Raw genomic sequence first — 19,197 nt, 5'->3', positions numbered from 1 at the left:
GACGCGGACACTGAAATCTATTTCCCAGCACCTATGTAGAACTTCCAAATAATGGACAGCCAAGAAAAAATCTTCCACTTTCTATATTTCAAGCAACAATGGGCTACTATATGGTAAATGTTTCTTTTTCTTAGTACACATTGTTTGGAAGCCCTCATCGGCATTGTTCGGATAATATAATTACGTCTCGTGTATTTCACTTCGTCTGACTGCAAGTTAACTACGTATTTAAAAGGCCAGCCATAGAGTGTACAAAAAAAGGTTGTGAGTGTCTTGTGATGTTTGTAACGCATATGTCAAAATGCCACAGAAACGGAAACGATTAACATTGAGTGAGAAAGTCGAGTTCATAAATGTCTATGAAAAAGAGAAACTTAGTGTGCGAGACATGGGTCGCCGGTTTCAAATTGGAAAGACACAAATCAGTGATATTTAAGAAATAAAAAGGGAATTCTTCAGTTATGGACTGGTAACGAAAACCCTACTGGAAAACGCTCTTTTCCAAACACGCCTGGATTGAAAGTTGACCAGTTAACTTTTGAATGGTTTTGTCGTGCTCGTAGCAACAGTATACTAGTGAGTGGACCTCTTATCCGTGAAAAAGCGATTAGGATTTCGAGATTTCAAAGCATCCGTAGGATGGCTTGACAAATTTAGAATTAGACACAATATCTCTTTTCGAAATGTGTGCGGTGAATAAAGTTCAGTTGACGAAAACATTGTGTCGGAGTGGCGCAAAAAGATATCCGAAATCTGTGAAGAGAAAAACATTTTCAATTGTGACGAGACTAGACTCTTTTTTCAAAGCTCTTCCCAGTAAAACAATGTGTTTTAGAGGTGAAAAATGTGCAGGAGGAAAAATTTCAAAAGGAAGACTTACTGTCCTATTGTGTGTCAGCATGGAAGGTGAATTTGAAAAGCCTCTTATTATTGCTAAAGCTGAAAAACCTAGGTGTTTCAAGGGAATAGATTTAAGTAAATTGAACGTACTGTGGTATTCAAATAGACGGTCCTGGATGACAAGGGAAATCATGACTAATCGGTTGCAAGCATTTGATAGAAAAATGGGAAGGGAAAAGAGGAAAGTAATTTTGCTTTTGGATAATGCCACTTCCCATTGCAACGCTACTTTACGAAATGTAAAACTAGTCTTTCTCCCACCGAACACAACTTCGTGTTGCCAGCCCCTAGATCAAGGGATTATTTACAAGTTTAAAGTTCTTTATAGACAAAAAGTGTTGAGACATATTTTGTCTCGTATGGACAGTGTTGAATCTGTATATGAGCTGGCAAAATGCATCAGTGTGTTGGATGCAATTATGTGGATATCTTCAACCTTGAAGGAAGTATCCTCTACTACTGTGAGAAACTGTGGCCAAAAGGCAGGATTTGTTTACAAGGATGACCATGGTTCAGTTTTTGATGACAATGTCGAGAAACATGATCTAAATAAACGTGAACTTTGTCGTTTGTTAGAGCCATTTGGTGAATGTGAAGACTATGGTACTTTTGATGATGTACTTTACACTGAAGATGTTTCAACTGACATCGCTGAACTGGTACAAGATATTCAGCAGGAAGAGTGTGATGATGAGGTCGAGAACGGAGAAGAAGATGAAGATGACGTCGAACCGAACTATTCTCCTTTTACAAGTAAACAAGCTCTTAAAGAAGTAAGAAGACTAAAACATTATTTTTTAAACAAAAAAGATGAAGCGGGAATCACTTGAATCACAAATTGAGAAGACAATTGCAAAGGATATTGTAGTTCAAAGAAAGATAGAAGATTTTTTAAAACCATCTGGATCTGCCCTAAAGTAGTTCAATGAAAGAACTATACGCTATAAAAGACAGTTTTCAAAAGCTCATACTGTATTAGTACTGTAGAAACAAGTTTGTTTTCAACAAATACACAAAAAAAACGTAAGTACATGATTCTATTATTTAAAAAAAAATGTTGCCGTCTTAATTTGTGTTAATAGCCATATATAGTGTTTATAGCCACCTTTATTCGTACTGCGTAGCATCCTAAGCTTTTCTCCGACATTTCTCAATAACGGACACTTTTACGTTCCCCAATGGTGTCCGCTATATAGAAGTTTCACTGTAATTTGTAAATATAAACAATATAATTATGTACTATAATATACCTACCTGTGGAGTTGTGAAGAAAAATGGATGTTGCTTTGCACACTCTACATATTCTTGTGCATAATCCAATACACTACGCTGGCCAAATTCACCTGCACCTATAACAAAATTGCATAATATATATTTTAATAGCATACATGTTACAACATTACAGAGTATTAACTTCTTTAAATATCCACTTCCTTAGTATAATTTTTCTTTAAACCTTTGCACCACCGATGTGTCAGATTCTTGGACTTTTTTTTTTTTTCTTTCTTGAATATCTGGTTGCAGACCTTCAGTCTGCGAAATGATGGCCGCACAAAGGTTTCTTCAAGGTCCCGAATAGGTGATATTCTGACAGGCTCAAGTCGAGAGAATATAGTGAATGTGACAGTTTCCTGACTGATATAAGTATCAGGTAACCAAGAAAGTTATTTAAAAAAAAATTACTTTGGTCGCGTTACTGTGGTCAAATTGATTCTGATGATGTCATATGTTTACATTCCTTTCAAATATTATTTAGTAGAGTTGTTCATTGCGTCGCATGTTTTGCCATCAGTTTTGTAGGAAGCACAATCTTCGAAAGAACATGCCTTGAAAAGGGATATTTTGAAGCCTATTTGCTTTACAAGTACAAATTGGGAAACAAAGCTGCAGAGGCCGCTAGAAGAATATGCTCCGCATTTAGAGAGGCGTCAGCGAGTGAACGGACTGCTCAAAAATGGTTTAGCCGCTTCTTCCGGAGACGGTAGCCTTGAAAACAAGCCTCCGCCCTCCACAAAGTCCAGGTGGAGAAGGAAATCAAGCAGAATCCTCATCAGACCTGCCAGGAGCTTGTATTGTAGAGAATTTTTCTTGTGACTCTGGTCAACAGGCAGGTCCTCTCTCCTTCTTGAGTGTAAGTAGTGTTGCCAGCTCATACGTTAAAAAATAATACTATAGCTGCATGATACTCTTATTTCAATATCTACATTTATTGTCACGATTGCAGCAACAACTATCACGCACACAAAATATTATACACCCAAAGCAAATATCTCCTACAACTGCGATCATTGGTACTAATCTTTAGAATTTCACAAACTAGTAAACTTTGGTGACACACATATGAATAAAGGTTTATTGAACGGGATGCAAGGATCACTGACGCATGTGGAATTGCTTTCTGCTTTCCAGATGCTTTTCCCTGAAGGAGGAAAAAATGCTCAAAAACACAATGGTCAAATGTGAGGCAGGGAGTCTTTCTTTGAGGAAGATTCCACGGATTTTTTTTTCTTTTTTTTTTTATATGTTTGCTTTAGATTCAGCGAAGTTTTAACATTCAACAGAAAATTAACGAAAAATTAGAGGAACCAATTTGTTTCTTACCAATGACAATAGTCACACGGAGGCATGTAATTTGAAGTGCCCTTTCGAACAAGTATTCCGAACGACATGCTTAAGATTGCAAGGTGTGTATATTGAATAGTAATCGGTAAGCATAAATTTCAATTACTTTAGGGTTATCACGTCAATATTATTGAATGCCAGACATATTTTCAGTAAAAGCATGACGTTTTTTTAAAAGAAAGACCATTATTTTTTTTTTAATTTCTTTTCAACTTTAAAATTCTGTTCATAATGTTGAAGCCGTCTCGTTTTAAATGGGAAAATCCGTTCTTCAGTCTCTGTCCAAGCTCTCTTCGGTTCTAAAACAGGACGACGCCAAATCAGGTTAGTTTTAATACATTAAGGTTCTTCAATACCTCTAAGTAGTTTGAAGCTGAGCCATTAGATGCGAAACCCTCGGCCAATACAAGTGTATTAGAAAATTAAAAAAGGATTGAAACACAATAACTACTTTATTTCAAGCAATAATAAAACCAAACTTAGAACATTATCGTATCTCAACATTATCTAGTGCATTATCCGTGCAAAATTTTGATTTAGTCATTATTTCCATTGTTACAACCATTCATTGTTGAAAACGCGGAACACGACATCTCAGTCAGTAATTCACCAATGGATCTCAAATCACGCAGACATATGTACTAATACAATATCTAGTGCATTATCCTTGCAAAATTTTGATTTAGTCATTATTTCCATTGTTGTGCGCACGCCATTGTTGAAAACGCTGGGCACGATATCTCGGTCAGTAATTCACCAATGGATCCCAAATCAGGCAGACATACGCACTAATACATCGTCTAGTGCATTATCCGAGCAAAATTTGGATTTCGCAATTACTTCCATTGTTGTGAGCACTCCATTGTTAAAAACGCTGGGCACAATATCTCGGTCAGTAATTCACCAATGGATCTCAAATCACGCAGACGTATGCACTAATACATCATCTAGTGGATTATCCGTGCAAAATTTTGATTTCCTAATTATTTCCATTGTTGTGAGCAGTCCATTGTTGAGAACGCTATTCACGATATCTCGGTCAGTAATTCACCAATGGATCTCAAATCACGCAGACGTATGCACTAATACATCATCTAGTGCATTATTTTGTAAAATTTTGATTTCCTAATTATTTCCATTGTTGTGAGCACTCAATTGTTGAAAACGCTGGGCACGATATCTCAGTCAGTAATCCACCAATGGTTGTCAAATCACGCAGACATGTGTACTAATACAACATCCACTTCATTACCCGTGCAAAATTTTGAATTCTTATTATTTACATTGTTGTGAGCACTCCATTGTTGAAAACGCTGGGCACGATATCTCGGTCAGTAATTCACCAATGGATCTCAAATCACGCAGACGTATGCACTAATACATCATCTAGTGCATTATCCGAGCAAAATTTGGATTTCCTAACTATTTCCATTGTTGTGAGCACTCCATTGTTGAAAACGCTGGACACGATATCTCGGTCAGTAATTCACCAATAGATCTCAAATCAGGCAGACATACGCACTAATACATCGTCTAGTGCATTATCCGTGCAAAATTTGGATTTCGCAATTACTTCCATTGTTGTGAGCACTCCATTGTTAAAAACGCTGGGCACAATATCTCGGTCAGAAATTCACCAATGGATCTCAAATCACGCAGACGTATGCACTAATACATCATCTAGTGGATTATCCGTGCAAAATTTTGATTTCCTAATTATTTCCATTGTTGTGAGCACTCCATTGTTGAGAACGCTATTCACGATATCTCGGTCAGTAATTCAACAATGGATCTCAAATCACGCAGACGTATGTACTAGTACAATATCTAGTACATTATCGGTGCAAACTTTTGATTTCCTAATTATTTTCATTGTTGTGAGCACTCCAATGTTGAAAACGCTATTCACGATATCGCGGTCAGTAATTCACCAATGGATCTCAAATCACGCAGACGTATGTACTAATATATTATCTAGTGCATTATCCGTGCAAAATTTTGATTTCCTTATTATTTCCATTGTTGTGAGCACTCCATTGTTGAAAATGCTGGACATGATATCTCGGTCAGTAATTCATCAACAGACCTCAAATCACGGAGACATTTCAATAACTGACAATACATAGCGTTGGAGGTACTTCAGAACCAAGTTCGCTGAGATGTTCCTTAGTGCAAAGGCTACTAGGTATCGTGTACTTTTTATTTTTACCTGCTTTTTCGGTGTCCCGTTCAGTTTTGTCTTCTAATTTTCTTTCTTTTTCTTTAGTCAAGTCCAGGTAGACAGAAAGAAAACAAAACGATTTCTAAGCTGTAGTCAATACTTTTTATTTTACTTTTTTTTACGACGTTCATAGGGTTCACCCCTTGTCGTTTTTAGAAAGGCTAGTGTGTAAACCATCATTTGTGAAGTCTTCTTCTTCTTCTTTTTTGACCTGTGTTTTCCTCCCTTCTGTGCTTCAAATACGCAGAGGACCTGAAGCAAAAATTAGGCAGCAGACAGATTTTTTTTTTTGAAGTTATGTTGTTCTGGGTTGTTCCGCTGAAACTGTTGTGTCCGCTATAAATAGGAAAATTTCAAACTATCGGAAATGGAAATTCAATGTCATGAGTGTTGCCACACTCCATAATTTCGTAATTAGGAAGGAAAAATATTTAATTTGATGTGAAATAATCTAATTTAAGTGAACCGGGTCAATGAATGCAACGTCACTTTTGTCTCCAAAACACGAATCCCAATTTCGATGCGGCATTTTGTTTCAGCAAACATTATTCGAGTCCCTGTTCGATGCGCTATTTTTCATGCTATACATTATTCGTGTGCCTGTTCGCGGCGCCATTTTTCACGCTTAGCTTTACCGTGGTTTGAGTCCGACTGGTCTCGGACCAATATGTGGTCCCAAGATCGATGCCTACAGCTGGTGCTTTTGCCATGTTTATTCTCTTAGGTTTGTATTACAGACAAAACTCGATGATAGTTTTCTCACGTTCCACACACTACAACGTCTTGTGTCTGAATATTCCTATGTTGGAGTCTTCCAGCATGGGAAGGTAGAAATTATTTCAAATGACCAATGAAACAGGACTACACCAAGCTACGTAGCATTCACAGATACTGAAGGGTTGGTCTAGGAGTGAAGTAGGAGGGGGAGTAATATTCAGGCGGCCCAGCGGACGAATCCTCGCATCTGTAGCGTTTTCAGCTGAACCGAGGTTCGACTCCAGTCGGACTCAAATTCCGGTAAAGCTTGGCGTCGCGAACAGGCACACGAATAATGTATAGCGTGAAAATCTACTAGTACAACATTTAGTGCATTATCCGTACAAACTTTTGATTTCCTAATTATTTCCATTGTTGTGAGCACTGCATTGTTCAAAATGCTGGACACTCTATCACAGTCAGTAATTCACCAGTGGATGTGAAATCACGCAGACATATGTACTAATACAATATCTAGTGTATACAATATCTAGTGTATTATCCGTGCAAAATTTGGATTTCCTTATTATTTCCACTGTTGTGAGCACTCCATTGTTGTAAAAGCTGGGCACGATATCTCGGTCAGTAATTAAACAATGGATCTCAAATTACACAGACGTATGTACTATTATATCGTCTAATGTATTATCGTCTAATCCGTGCAAAATTTGGATTTCCTTATTATTTCAATTGTTGTGAGCACTCCATTGTTGAAAAAGCTGGGCATGATAACTCTATCAGTAATTCACCAATGGATCTCAAATCACGAAGACATATGTATTAATATATCATCTAGTGCATTATCCGTGCAAACTTTTGATTTCCTAATTATTTTTATTGTTGTGAGCACTCCATTGTTGAAAATGCTGGACACTCTACCTCAGTCAGTAATTCACCAGTGGATGTGAAATCACGCAGACATATGTACTAATACAATATCTAGTGCATTATCCGAGCAAAATTTTTATTTCTTTATTATTTCCATTGTTCTGAGAACTCCATTGTTGAAAACGCTGGACACGATATCTCGGTCAGTAATTCAACAATGGATCTCAAATCACGAAGACGTATGTACTAATATATCAATTAGTGTATTACCCGTGCAAAATTTTGATTTCCTAATTATTTCCATTGTTGTCAGCACTCCATTCTTGGAAACGCTGGACAAGATATCTCGGTCAGTAATTCACCGCTGGATCTCAAATCACGCAGACGGATATACTAATACATCATCTAGTGCATTATCCGTGCAAAATTTTTGATTTCCTTATTATTTCCATCGTTCTGAGCACTCCATTGTTGAAAACGCTGGACACTATATCTCAGTCAGTAATTCATCAATGGATCTCAAATCACGCAGACATATGTACTAATACAACTTCTAGTACATTCTCAGCGCAAAATTTTGATTTCCTAATTATTTCCAGTGTTGTCAGCACTCCACTGTTGAAAACGCTGGACACTATATATCGGTCAGTAATTCACCAATGGATGTGAAATCACGCAGACATATGTACTAATACATCATCTAGTGCATTATCCGTTGAAAATTTTTATTTCCTTATTATTTCCATTGTTCTGAGAACTCCATTGTTGAAAACGCTGGACACGATATCTCGGTCAGTAATTCACCAATGGATGTGAAATCACGCAGACATATGTACTAATACATCATCTAGTGCATTATCCGTTGAAAATTTTTATTTCCTTATTATTTCCATTGTTCTGAGAACTCCATTGTTGAAAACGCTGGACACGATATCTCGGTCAGTAATTCATCAACAGATCTCAAATCACGCAGACGTTCACTAATACAACATCTAGTGCATTATCCGTGCAAAATTTTGATTTAATCATTATTTCCATTCTTACAACCATTCATTGTTGAAAACGCGGAACACTACATCTCAGTCAGTAATTCACTAATGGATGTCGAATCTCTCAGACGTATGTACTAGTACAATATCTAGTGCATTATCCGTCCAAAATTGTGATTTCCTCGATTGTTGTGAGCACTCCATTGTTGAAAACGCTGGACACGATATCTCAGTCAGTAATTCGCCAACAGATCTCAAATCACGCAGACGTATGTACTAGTACAATATCTAGTGGATTATCCGTGCAAACTTTTGATTTCCTAATTATTTCGATTGTTGTGAGCAAGGGCGTCCATCAGGGGGTCAAGGTGGGGTGCACGCACCCCGTAGAGGAAATTGTACTCTGGAATATCGAAAACCCTATAGGATTATTAGAATAGTTACAGCAAAATTTGAAACTATATTTAAAATGTCGCTTTTTCTGCCCCCCCCCCCCCTTGGAAACCACAACATGGGCGCCTTTGGTTGTGAGCACTCCATTGTTGAAAACGCTGGACACGATAACTCAGTCAGTAATTCACCAATGGATGTCAAATCACACAGACATATTTAGCTCCGATTATGTGCTTTGATGTTTGTAATTATTTATATATTATTATTTTGGTTATTTTTGTGTATATCCGGTACTAAGGATCCACACACACAAACGTCCTGGATACGCTGCTGGCTGAGTGCACGATCCACATGGAATTTCGATTACCTCATTATGGGACATGGACACGTTCAATAATATACAAATAGTATGAAAATCTACCCAGGTTATATAGGAGTCGTTCCTCGCTCTTACCATCAAGAAAAATATGATATGACGCTAGTGTGTGCAAACAGTTGTTTGACATGTTTTCAACAAATTGTCTTTCACTGTTATCGAGGTGTTCTGTTCATAGCTTGTAAACAGTGGGAGTTCACAGAAGTCGCATGGGCCTGTATGTGAATGAAACGCCCTTCTTTGTCGAGGGATGTCACAGCTGGTGGGCTGTTTTTAGGAGAAGCAGGTCAAGACACTTTCTGCCATGTGTTTGTTCCGAAGAAGTTTAGTATATTTATACTCATTTTTCACGTCTATGACGATCTGAAAATCCCTTTTTCTTTTATCATTTCTTCATTCAACAGGTAAATCCTGAAAAGTAGAGAACATATAGAAGTGTGTTATTATTATTTTAAAAATCTGCTCACCTTTGAAATAATAACGTTACGGAGACCTTGTTTGAATTATTCATGTCCCCTCGCTCAAATGTCTTCGAAGCCACACCCACCTCCCAACCGAAAATACGGTTTAGACTTCCGAATTATGCTATGCGTAAGGATAGGTATTATAGAATTACTATACGTCCATCTGTCAACAGGTATCAGAGCAAGAACCGTAAGAAATATCGATAAACGGTTTTTTGGAATTGAGTCAGTGTCTCAGCAATAAGTTTCAACTTCTTTGTTCATTCTCTATTCAAACCGGAAGTGGTAGAAATTAACAATTTCCGATTTCAAATTTGATCGTCAGAGAACAGAAATGGTGACACATAGCAAGAAGCGGTTTTGTAGAATTGATTCTTCGTCTCAAGAAAAGATAAAATTTCACTCGCATCTCCCTACCAGTGTTTCTTCCAGACATGTTTTATGGGGTACACTGCCCCCCGGAACTCTGAGAGTACCACCGGACGAGACCAAAATAATACGTCTATAATATAATAATAAATAAAATAGTACCAGAAGTGCCCCCTGGAACATTTTTTCTGAAAGAACGACTGCTCCCTACTAGAACCAGAAATAGTAAAATATTATCAATTTCTTCCGTTTTCTATTGACTAAAGAGCAAAGCTTGTTACGAGACAACGACAAGCAGTTTATTTTTGCCTTTGATTCAGTATCCCAGCAGTAGGTATGAACTTCTCCATTAACCCTCTGTTCAAATTGTAAATGGTAACAAAAAAAAAAAAAAACTCTTCCGGCTTCAATATTAGTCGTCATAGTGAAAAAACGGAAAGAAAGAAGCAGTTTTTTTTTCCGAATGTACTCATTGTCGCAAGAATAGGTTGTGCGAAGTTAAACTATTCAAAAACCATAAGTTTTAGAAATTGCCGTTTACTGTTCCCCATTTCATCGCTATAGAACAGAAATGGTAAAATAGCTAAAAGCATGCTTTGGGAACCGATTCCATGTCCCAATAGTTTATTCGACTTTCACGAATATTCTTTTACTCAAACCGGAAGTGCAAGATAGCGGGTAAGTAATTGCAATTTGATATGGATACAGAGTCGGAGGAACAGGTTCTATCTTTTATTTTATCACTCTGTTTAATTGGTGTTTTGCAGAATCAGTGTACAGCGTTGCCAAGTTTACCTATTCCCGTTCTGAAGAAGTGTCCTAGCAGCTAAATGACGACGAGTAATTCACCTCAATTTCCTCTTCTTTCGCGTGAAAGGAAAACAAATCGAATGTAAGTCGAAGAAAGAGGTGCGACTCGGAATAGAGTTGCCTTTGTCTATCATTAATGAGCAAAAATCTTTTACTCATGATGTTTGCTTCCATGGAATCAACTTCCAAACGAGGGATCAATTTCTGAACATGTATTACAAGTATCGGCATTTCTAAGCGCATAATAAAGATATCGGAGTGCTTCAGGTGCCGTACAGATTTTCCAAAAACCTACATCTCTCATTCTGCGAAACGGGAATGTACACTCATTGCGTATTTTCTGTTCTTCGAAACATGGCAACACTGAACGTGGAAAACCAGTTGGAATCCCTATCTGTGAAACAGGATTCTGCCAAACGAGAACACCACGATCATTCTATTGAAAACAAGTTATAGATGTACTACTTCCAGTTTTATTATTGAATTCCCATAGTTTGGAAGCTACTTATTGTAGTTTTTCACTTTGAAAGGAAACTCACTTGTTTCTCAAATGAAAATATTGTTCAAAAGTCGTACCATTTTACAGTACTTCTTACGTTTCTACATGTGATATTCAAATAGTATTAAATTAAATATTGCCTACCAGCTTTTTTTTTTTTTTTTTAATGGAAACTGTTCCGTGGTGGAAAATTTAAATATAACTTTTTTAAGAATTGTAAAATTTATTGCTGTTTATTTTTCATCTTTTAAAATCTTATTTGAGGCAGACGGGTATACTGTAATTTGTAAAAAAAAAAAAAAAAAAAAAAAAAAAAAAAAAAAAAAAAAAAAAAAGCACAAAGGATGCATGAGTTTCCCATAGTTACATGGGTGTATTTTGGAATAAATCTTTGAGTTTTACGTCCCACGGTTATGCCGGGTAGGCTAAAGAGGACGGTGATGATAAGTGATGAATGAAATGGTGGAATGAAGAAAGTGGGAGCAAACGGGAGACCCCGAGAAAACCCACGCACACGGTGTTTGTCCACCACAAAGTTCACTTGGCGGGGGCTGGGATCGAACCCAGGACCCCAAGCACCAGAGGTGAACGCTCTACCACTGAGCCACCGCGGCCCGAGTGTATTTTGGACTCCAACAACGTTTCCTTCTAAGATTTGAGATTATCCCTCCTATCACGAAATTGTATCTTCTGACTTCATCTTACTCGAGGATCCACCAACTCGGGTAAAATATAACACACATAAAATGTTTGTAATTTTGGAAACACTTTATTCAAAAAATGATCATCTCTTCGAATACGTTCAATGGATAGTCCCTTTGGTGTCCAAACGGTGAAGTCACACCACTGTCTACCTGTCACTCGTAACTATCCCTGAATTGGATAGTAATAATTATGGTTACTTTCCAGTTTCAGCTCCTTGGTGAAATAGTCTATGTGTAAGTAAAACTTCTTCAATTTTGTAGCCGCTTCTGTTGGAGTATAATCACGAGCTGAACTCGGACACTTTAACTCCAACAATCCATTGTCGTTTATAAGCCCATCAAGACTGGCAGCTAACAAAGGATAGAGACTGTGAACTACCAGTCCACATCGCGTGCACATATATAAAATGGAAGAAAAAATAATAAAAAGTGTTCAAAACCAATGAAAAGCAGGGTTTATTTTTGAAAATTTTCTTACGCTTCCCGCCAAACATGGTGGCGCTTCACGGCTGGTCTGTCGACCTCACTCATATGTACAGGGGCGCCGTCGTATACTCTCGTCCCGGGTACTAATTTTCCACGGCACGGCACTGAGCAATAAGTAGAACTTCATCGCCACCGTAAGACTATTCTAGACCAATTTGGGTAATTTTCCTCGCGTAGAGAAATCAAGATGGAACCAGCATTTGAATTGATCGATCTATTCCAAAGATTTTTGTACAACAAAATCTAACGTTGGGATTGCACTTTCCCTTCTGGCTACTAGAAATGTCACGTTTTGAAAACAAAAGGAAAGAAATAAAAAGAGTAATCTAAGGTTCATGATCTTGGAGAAAAGAACAACTTTAGGTATACTTGGATCTCATATTAATTTTCTTGGTACCGATAAAACACTATGATCTGTTTAGTTCTAGAACACTGAACGTACGAAGTTGTTATTGCCACCTAGTTATTTTAGTAACGGTTTCCCCACCACATAGAAGGGTTTATATAACCAAATGAACAGCGTTGTATTGTATTTTATTTTATTTTCATTACGGATAAGTTTATTTGTTACTTTTGATAAATTTTGTACATACAGGCTGAAATTATGACTCAAATTGCGTCGTTGTGAATTTTAGAAGAGGGACGTAACGAAAAAAAGTCGAAATATTAAACTCATAAAGTAAAAGAGTGTAATGTATACAATAACATATTTTATCAGAAATATTGAGTAAGTTTCAGTGGCATATTTAGGATTTTGTTTAGGAGACGTAGGGCTATGCACAATATGTCAATAAGCACTTTAATTTTTCCTTATGGGTGCCAGCAAATTTTAACAATTTTCGGGCCGGGGAGGGGACTGGAGCCGGATAGCCTCCTAAATACGCCAGTGGTAAGTTTACGAGTTGGTACTACTATTTTGAATAAGGTATGTAAGGACAATTTGGAGGTTGACTTTACGTAGCGCAACGTGCTTTCTTAAATAATAATAATAATAATAATATACAAACTTTGGGTAATGTATTTTATGTAGTTGACATAGGTGGGAAGAAGGAGACTCATACGAGAATAAAATGGAAAGCTTACCTGTAGTAAAAGTAAAAACTATTGGTTATTTCATATGAATACAAGAATTGAGTTCCAGCATAAATGCTTTGTGAATCTCCCCTTGACGAGTTTTCTGGCTACGCCACTGGAGCTTTTCATGTGCTTCGGTCCTTTGCTACTCTAGTCATTTCCACATAAGAATTGCACATATACGTAGGTATAACTCTGTGTAATGTGATTTACATTGAAAAATGAACGTTTTGCTGTTAGTTGTTATATTGAATAATTCTATATGCATTGAAAGTTTTCCTATGACCCGTGTTACATATAGAGCCAATAACATCTAATTTGTAGTATAAATCATTCAAGAGAACGATGTTTACCAGACAGAGGCTACACATCGAACAGAGGGTTTATAATGGACAAGAATTTACCACCATTCTCTGCACAGGGACAAGATATGTGACTCCAGGGGGTAAGGCCGGATGAGTTTTGACCAGCACCCCTTCTGTGTTTGCTGTATTTGTGTGAGTTATACGAAGTGCCACTACGTGGCGCATTCGTCTAACAGCAAAATTCTCCAGATGCGGGAATGCCTATTGAAGGACCTTAAGATCTTATATCAAATCACCACTTGAGTATGTTATTTACGTCACTTTGGTCTTTGGTTTCTCTGTTCAGTTGTTTCGGTTTGGAAATAAAAGTGAACACATTTGTCATTTGTACTAAGAGTAAGGTATCCTACTGAGCGTTGTATTATGGACTTTTCAAGACAGAGTGTATCACACGCACATACATTGTGTGTATATATTAAATTGAAACAATATTGTATGTTGAAATATGTTATAAATTCTGTCACTTCATTCAAACACACTGTAAAATCTGCTATAACTTTGATTAAACAAGCAAATTCTCTTTTTAAAGGAGAAAAGTAAACACACACTTACCAATACACGTGATTCCTGGTTCAATCCTTGGTGGAGGATACAGCTTGGAAAGAAGACAGCAATACCTCAGATCACATTGCTATATTAAATCCACTGCTTTTATATTTTCGGAGTTGTGTGAACTAGTGATGATTTCAAGGGGTGGCCTGGGAAGAAAATTCTATCGCTCTCCAAAAGCTACAAAACTTTCCTAGGTGCATATCTCCGACCATGTTCAACGTGTGTTACCAGTATTTTCTCAGTACTATTTTCACGCCCTCCCCATATGAGATGTAATATATGAAATGAAATGAAATCTTTGTTTTACGTCCCACGATTATGCCGGTGAGATGTAATATATGAGTTCGTACTATTGTTGACAAGGGTGTTTGTGCACAGTCGCGCAAGCGTACTGCGCCCGTCACATGCTCGGTAAGCTACATAGTCGGGTCATAAGAAACCTTTCCAGTTGTACATAGGTTTGGAGTATCTGACGAGACCATTCACATCTTCATAACCTTGGGATGACATGGAAGATAAACAAGAGAGTTTCTCACGTCCTTCCAAGGAAAACAAACTCCAACGGTTGAACATCAGCTCGTTGTTGGTGTCGCGTCATAATAAAGAGGACCTGGACCAAAGCTTGACATGTGACGATAAATGGGTCACGTATGATAACCGGAGGAGGGAACATCATTGGTCGACTTCTAGTTTGGTCTCATTGACAGCTAAACCGGATATACATCAAAAAAAGTCAATGCTGTGTGTTTGGTGGACCAGCGCTGGCACAATCCACTATAAATATCAAGAAAGCGGAAAAACATAACAGCCGAGGTCTACCCGTCATAACTGCAAAGAGTTTCAGTTGCACTGCTCCACAAGCAGGCAATACTGGTCAATAGAAAAGGAGTTCTTCTCCACGATCTTGCCAAACTTCACACGGCAAAAGCGACCAAAGAGGTGATTGGACTGAAAATTTCTGCCTCATCTATTCTATTGCCTGGACGTTGCCCCATTGGAGTATTACCTGTTTTTGGGCATGGACAACCACCTGCGGGAACAGCTGTTCCGAAAACGCGACAATGTCCCAAAGGCTGTATCACAATTTTTGGACCCCAGATCAATATATATATATTGTTAGGATGAAAAATATAAATAGTTGGTTGATCAGAAATGTTTCATAAATAAGGGCTATGTCTATGATGGTTAAGATTGAAAGAAGTTAAAAGAGGATACTGTGGTTACATCTTGGGCTAGAATGAGCTTTTGTATAATTTCTATGTATTCGTTTATTTGTATATGGTTTTAACTTTTAAAATACGAGAAATATATTGTGACAAGTATACGTAATGTTTTATATATATTATGTACGGTACTGCTTCAACATTATATTTTAGATAAATGTACATAGTTAATTAAGTAGTGCTTGTTATGCCTAACACAGCATGAATCTTCATAGGCACAATTCTATTTTTTGACTACCTAACAAATGGCGCAGTCATGAAAAAAAAAACTACGGCTCTCAACTAATGGAAAAGGTAATTGAGGTACGAGTAAAGTTTAGATGGACCAGTTGGAAATTAGTAACCAGAAACCAATAAGGCCTGAAGTGCTGATAAGGAAGGAATCTGTAGATCCGTAAAAAGTATCCTTAGTGGATTTAACGGTATCCTGTGTGGATCCGTAAGAAGTATCCTTAGTGGATTTAACGGTATCCTGTGTGGATCCGTAAGAAGTATCCTTAGTGGATTTAACGGTATCCTGTGTGGATCCGTAAGAAGTATCCTTAGTGGATTTAACGGTATCCTGTGTGGATCCGTAAGAAGTATCCTTAGTGGATTTAATGGTATCCTGTGTGGATCCTAGACGAAGTATGAGTAGTGGATTCAATGGTATCCTTTGGGGATCCTACAGAAGTATTCTTGGTGGATTTGTATTATGTGCGGATCATAAGCAGTATTCTGTGTGATTGGTTGTATAACCCTGCGTAGATTGACAAGAAATCTCTTGTGTTTGTAATGAATTGTTTGCAGAATTGATTTATATTTTATATAAGAGAATGTTTATATGTCGTTAGGCCTATTTAGTAAGCCTAACATTATATGGAAAGTTTAACTATCTACTGCAGCACCTACAATAAAATATAAATACATGTAACAAATGGCGCAGTCGTACTTGAAACGGACCATTACGCTTTGTAAAGCTTTATGAATCGGCTCATGATAATTGCAATGATGGTGCAAGTTAATTTAAGGTACACAAACTTAAATTCAGTCAAGGCGAAAAAATAACGGAAAAGTGCATGAGTAAAGTTACAGAAGGAAATAGAATGGGGTAGAAAAAGCATGTGCAGAGATCGGAGATTGTGCTCAGAGGGAAATGTGAGCTAAGTGATCAAAATGGAGCTTCGTGCTCATTTGAAAATGGAGCTTAGTGCTCAGAATGTTATACGGAGCTGTGTGCTCATGGAGCTTAGTGCTCAGAATTTTATACGGAGCTGTTTGCTCAGGGAGATTAGTATTCAGAATTTTATATGGAGCTGTGTGCTCAAGGAGCTTAGTGCTCATAAGCTTAATGGGAGCTGTGTGCTCAGGGAGCTTAGTGCTCAGAGGTTTATATGGAGCTGTGCGCTCAGGGAGCCTAGTGCTTAACAGGAGCTATGTGCTCTAAAGTTTAAATGGAGCTGTGTGCTTAGGAAACTTAGTACTCACAATTGGTATGGAAAGGTGATCAATAAAGAAGGAAGGTAGTAACGAGGTACAAGGATAAACGAAGGGAAGACTTGGCAGAAGGTGGCAGTAAGGCAAGAAGACATAATACCGGTACGAAAGAAACTAGTGTTAAGACAGAAGTTCTAGGAACAAAAAGAATGGATGAGACTAATCAGGCTTTGACTATGAGAACAATGTTTTTACAATCGGCGAACGTCAGTCAAGAGCTTTATCAAACAACAAATTCTAATACAGCAGCAGAGCATGGCATACTAGGATTTATTAAGAAAGAAGATGTAGGTGTCCGTAGCATGAACTTAAATAAGGATAACAGATCTAGAAGATCTAGAAGTTATCGGCAAAAGGACGGCGCACAAGAAGCTCAAACTATCAGCCAGAGTGAAAGAAGTAAAAAAGGAAGAGAGCAGAACTTAAATCAAAAACAGGAACTGTTACAGTTTGTGTTTCTTGAGTTTACGTCAAGGGATCAGAAAATACAGGAAATTAGTGACAAAATTATGGAAATGGAAAAAAGTGTGAGGAGTTTAGAAAGAAAAAGAAGAAGAAAGAAATCTAATGAAGGACAGTAAAGTATGAAAATGTTGATGTAAAATTAGTGATTGTCTCTTCTTGTGATTGTATACGGTTTGAATTTTTTTTTCGGTAATCCCCGGGAGGATGTTAGGGTATCGGAGAAAGTATGGATTGTGAACAATCGGACAAGGTGTTAGGAAGTTGTACTAACAAAAGAAAGGCGTTACTATGAATATAAATAATGTGCAATTGAGTTGTAGAAAAAGAGCCTTAAGTGGCTGTAGTTGTTTATGTGTTGTAATGGAGCCATAAGTGGCTGAAGAGTTTGATAATTAGGTTGGTGAGCCAAAAGTAGCTGTTTATAATTTAGATATATGAGCCAAGTGTGGCAAGTGATATTTTAGTTACAACCAAGTGTGGCTGGTTGTAGTTGTAAGGCAATAAAGGTTGATAGTGAATAGAAAGAGTTATCTACATTCTTAAGTTGACTTAGGTACATGTGAAATTTAGTTGAAGTAATATTTAACTCACTTAAAAATATACCCTAACACACACACACACACACACACATATATATATATATATATATATATATATATATATATATATATATATATATATATATATATATATATATATATATATATATATATATATATACAGATGGTGATCAGAAAAATGGAAACACCTGAACAAAATTGCAACTTACCAGATTAATATGGTGTCGGGCCACCTTTCGCCTTCAGAACAGCCTTGATGCGAAGTGGGATGGAGGCATAGAGGTCATGAATGGTAGCAAGTGGAATTTTACACCATTCCTCGTGCAGGGCATCGGCCAGGAGGTGGAAATCGTGGCTGGAATCGTGTTTCCAAGACGAACCACAGATGTTCAATTATGTTGAGATCTGGGGATTGTGCGGGCCAGGGGAGGTGTTGAACTTCATCCCGATGTTCCTCAAACCACGCTGCAACAACGCCAGCTGTGTGAATGGGTGCATTATCATCCTGGAAGATGGCGTCATTGTCCGGGAACAACATCCGGACCATAGGATGCAAATGATCTCCTAAAATTGCGACATAATCGTTGGCAGTGATTCGTCCGCTAAGTGTGACCACAGGACCCAATGAAAACCATGATATGGCGGCCCACAGCATCACCAAGCCGCCGCCATGTTTCACAGTTGGGCGGAGACATTGCAGATCATAAGCTTCTTTGGGCGTTCTCCACACGCAAACACGGTCCGTGGTTGAGAATAGGGTGAAGGATGACTCATCCGACCATATGACACGTTTCCAGTCCTCAATGGTCCAAGTTGCATGGTCGCGGCACCATTTGCGGCGTGCGAAAGCGTTATGGTCCCTGATGAGCGGTTTGGCCCGTGCAACACGACCCCGTAAGTTCATGTCATGTAATTCGCGGCGGACTGTGATTGTCGAAACAGGGTGGGGGAGGTGCTGATTGAGTTCCTCCGTCACTTGCTTCGCAGTGACACGACGGTTATGCGTGACAATGCGCTTTAATACCCGATGTGACCTGTCACTCATTATTTTCTTCCGCCCACTGT

The 19,197-nt window shown here is 37.9% G+C and overlaps 1 protein-coding gene across 3 annotated transcripts in view; it reads right to left on the bottom strand.

Moving 5' to 3' along the window:
- LOC145671136 (UPF0415 protein C7orf25 homolog) overlaps window positions 1–19,197 on the bottom strand; it is a 62,498-nt gene that overhangs the window by 30,531 nt on the left and 12,770 nt on the right. For all 3 annotated transcript variants that reach the window (XM_081739938.1, XM_081739939.1, XM_081739940.1), the window contains one exon: window positions 2,155–2,249. In XM_081739938.1, the coding sequence (XP_081596064.1) occupies window positions 2,155–2,249 (95 nt within the window). The remainder of the gene's footprint in view (window positions 1–2,154; window positions 2,250–19,197) is intronic.

This window comes from Thermobia domestica, chromosome 15 (genome assembly GCF_964235325.1).
Source record: "Thermobia domestica chromosome 15, izTheDome1.hap1.1, whole genome shotgun sequence".
Taxonomy (NCBI): domain Eukaryota; kingdom Metazoa; phylum Arthropoda; class Insecta; order Zygentoma; family Lepismatidae; genus Thermobia; species Thermobia domestica.
This window is presented reverse-complemented; position numbering and strand designations above follow the sequence as displayed.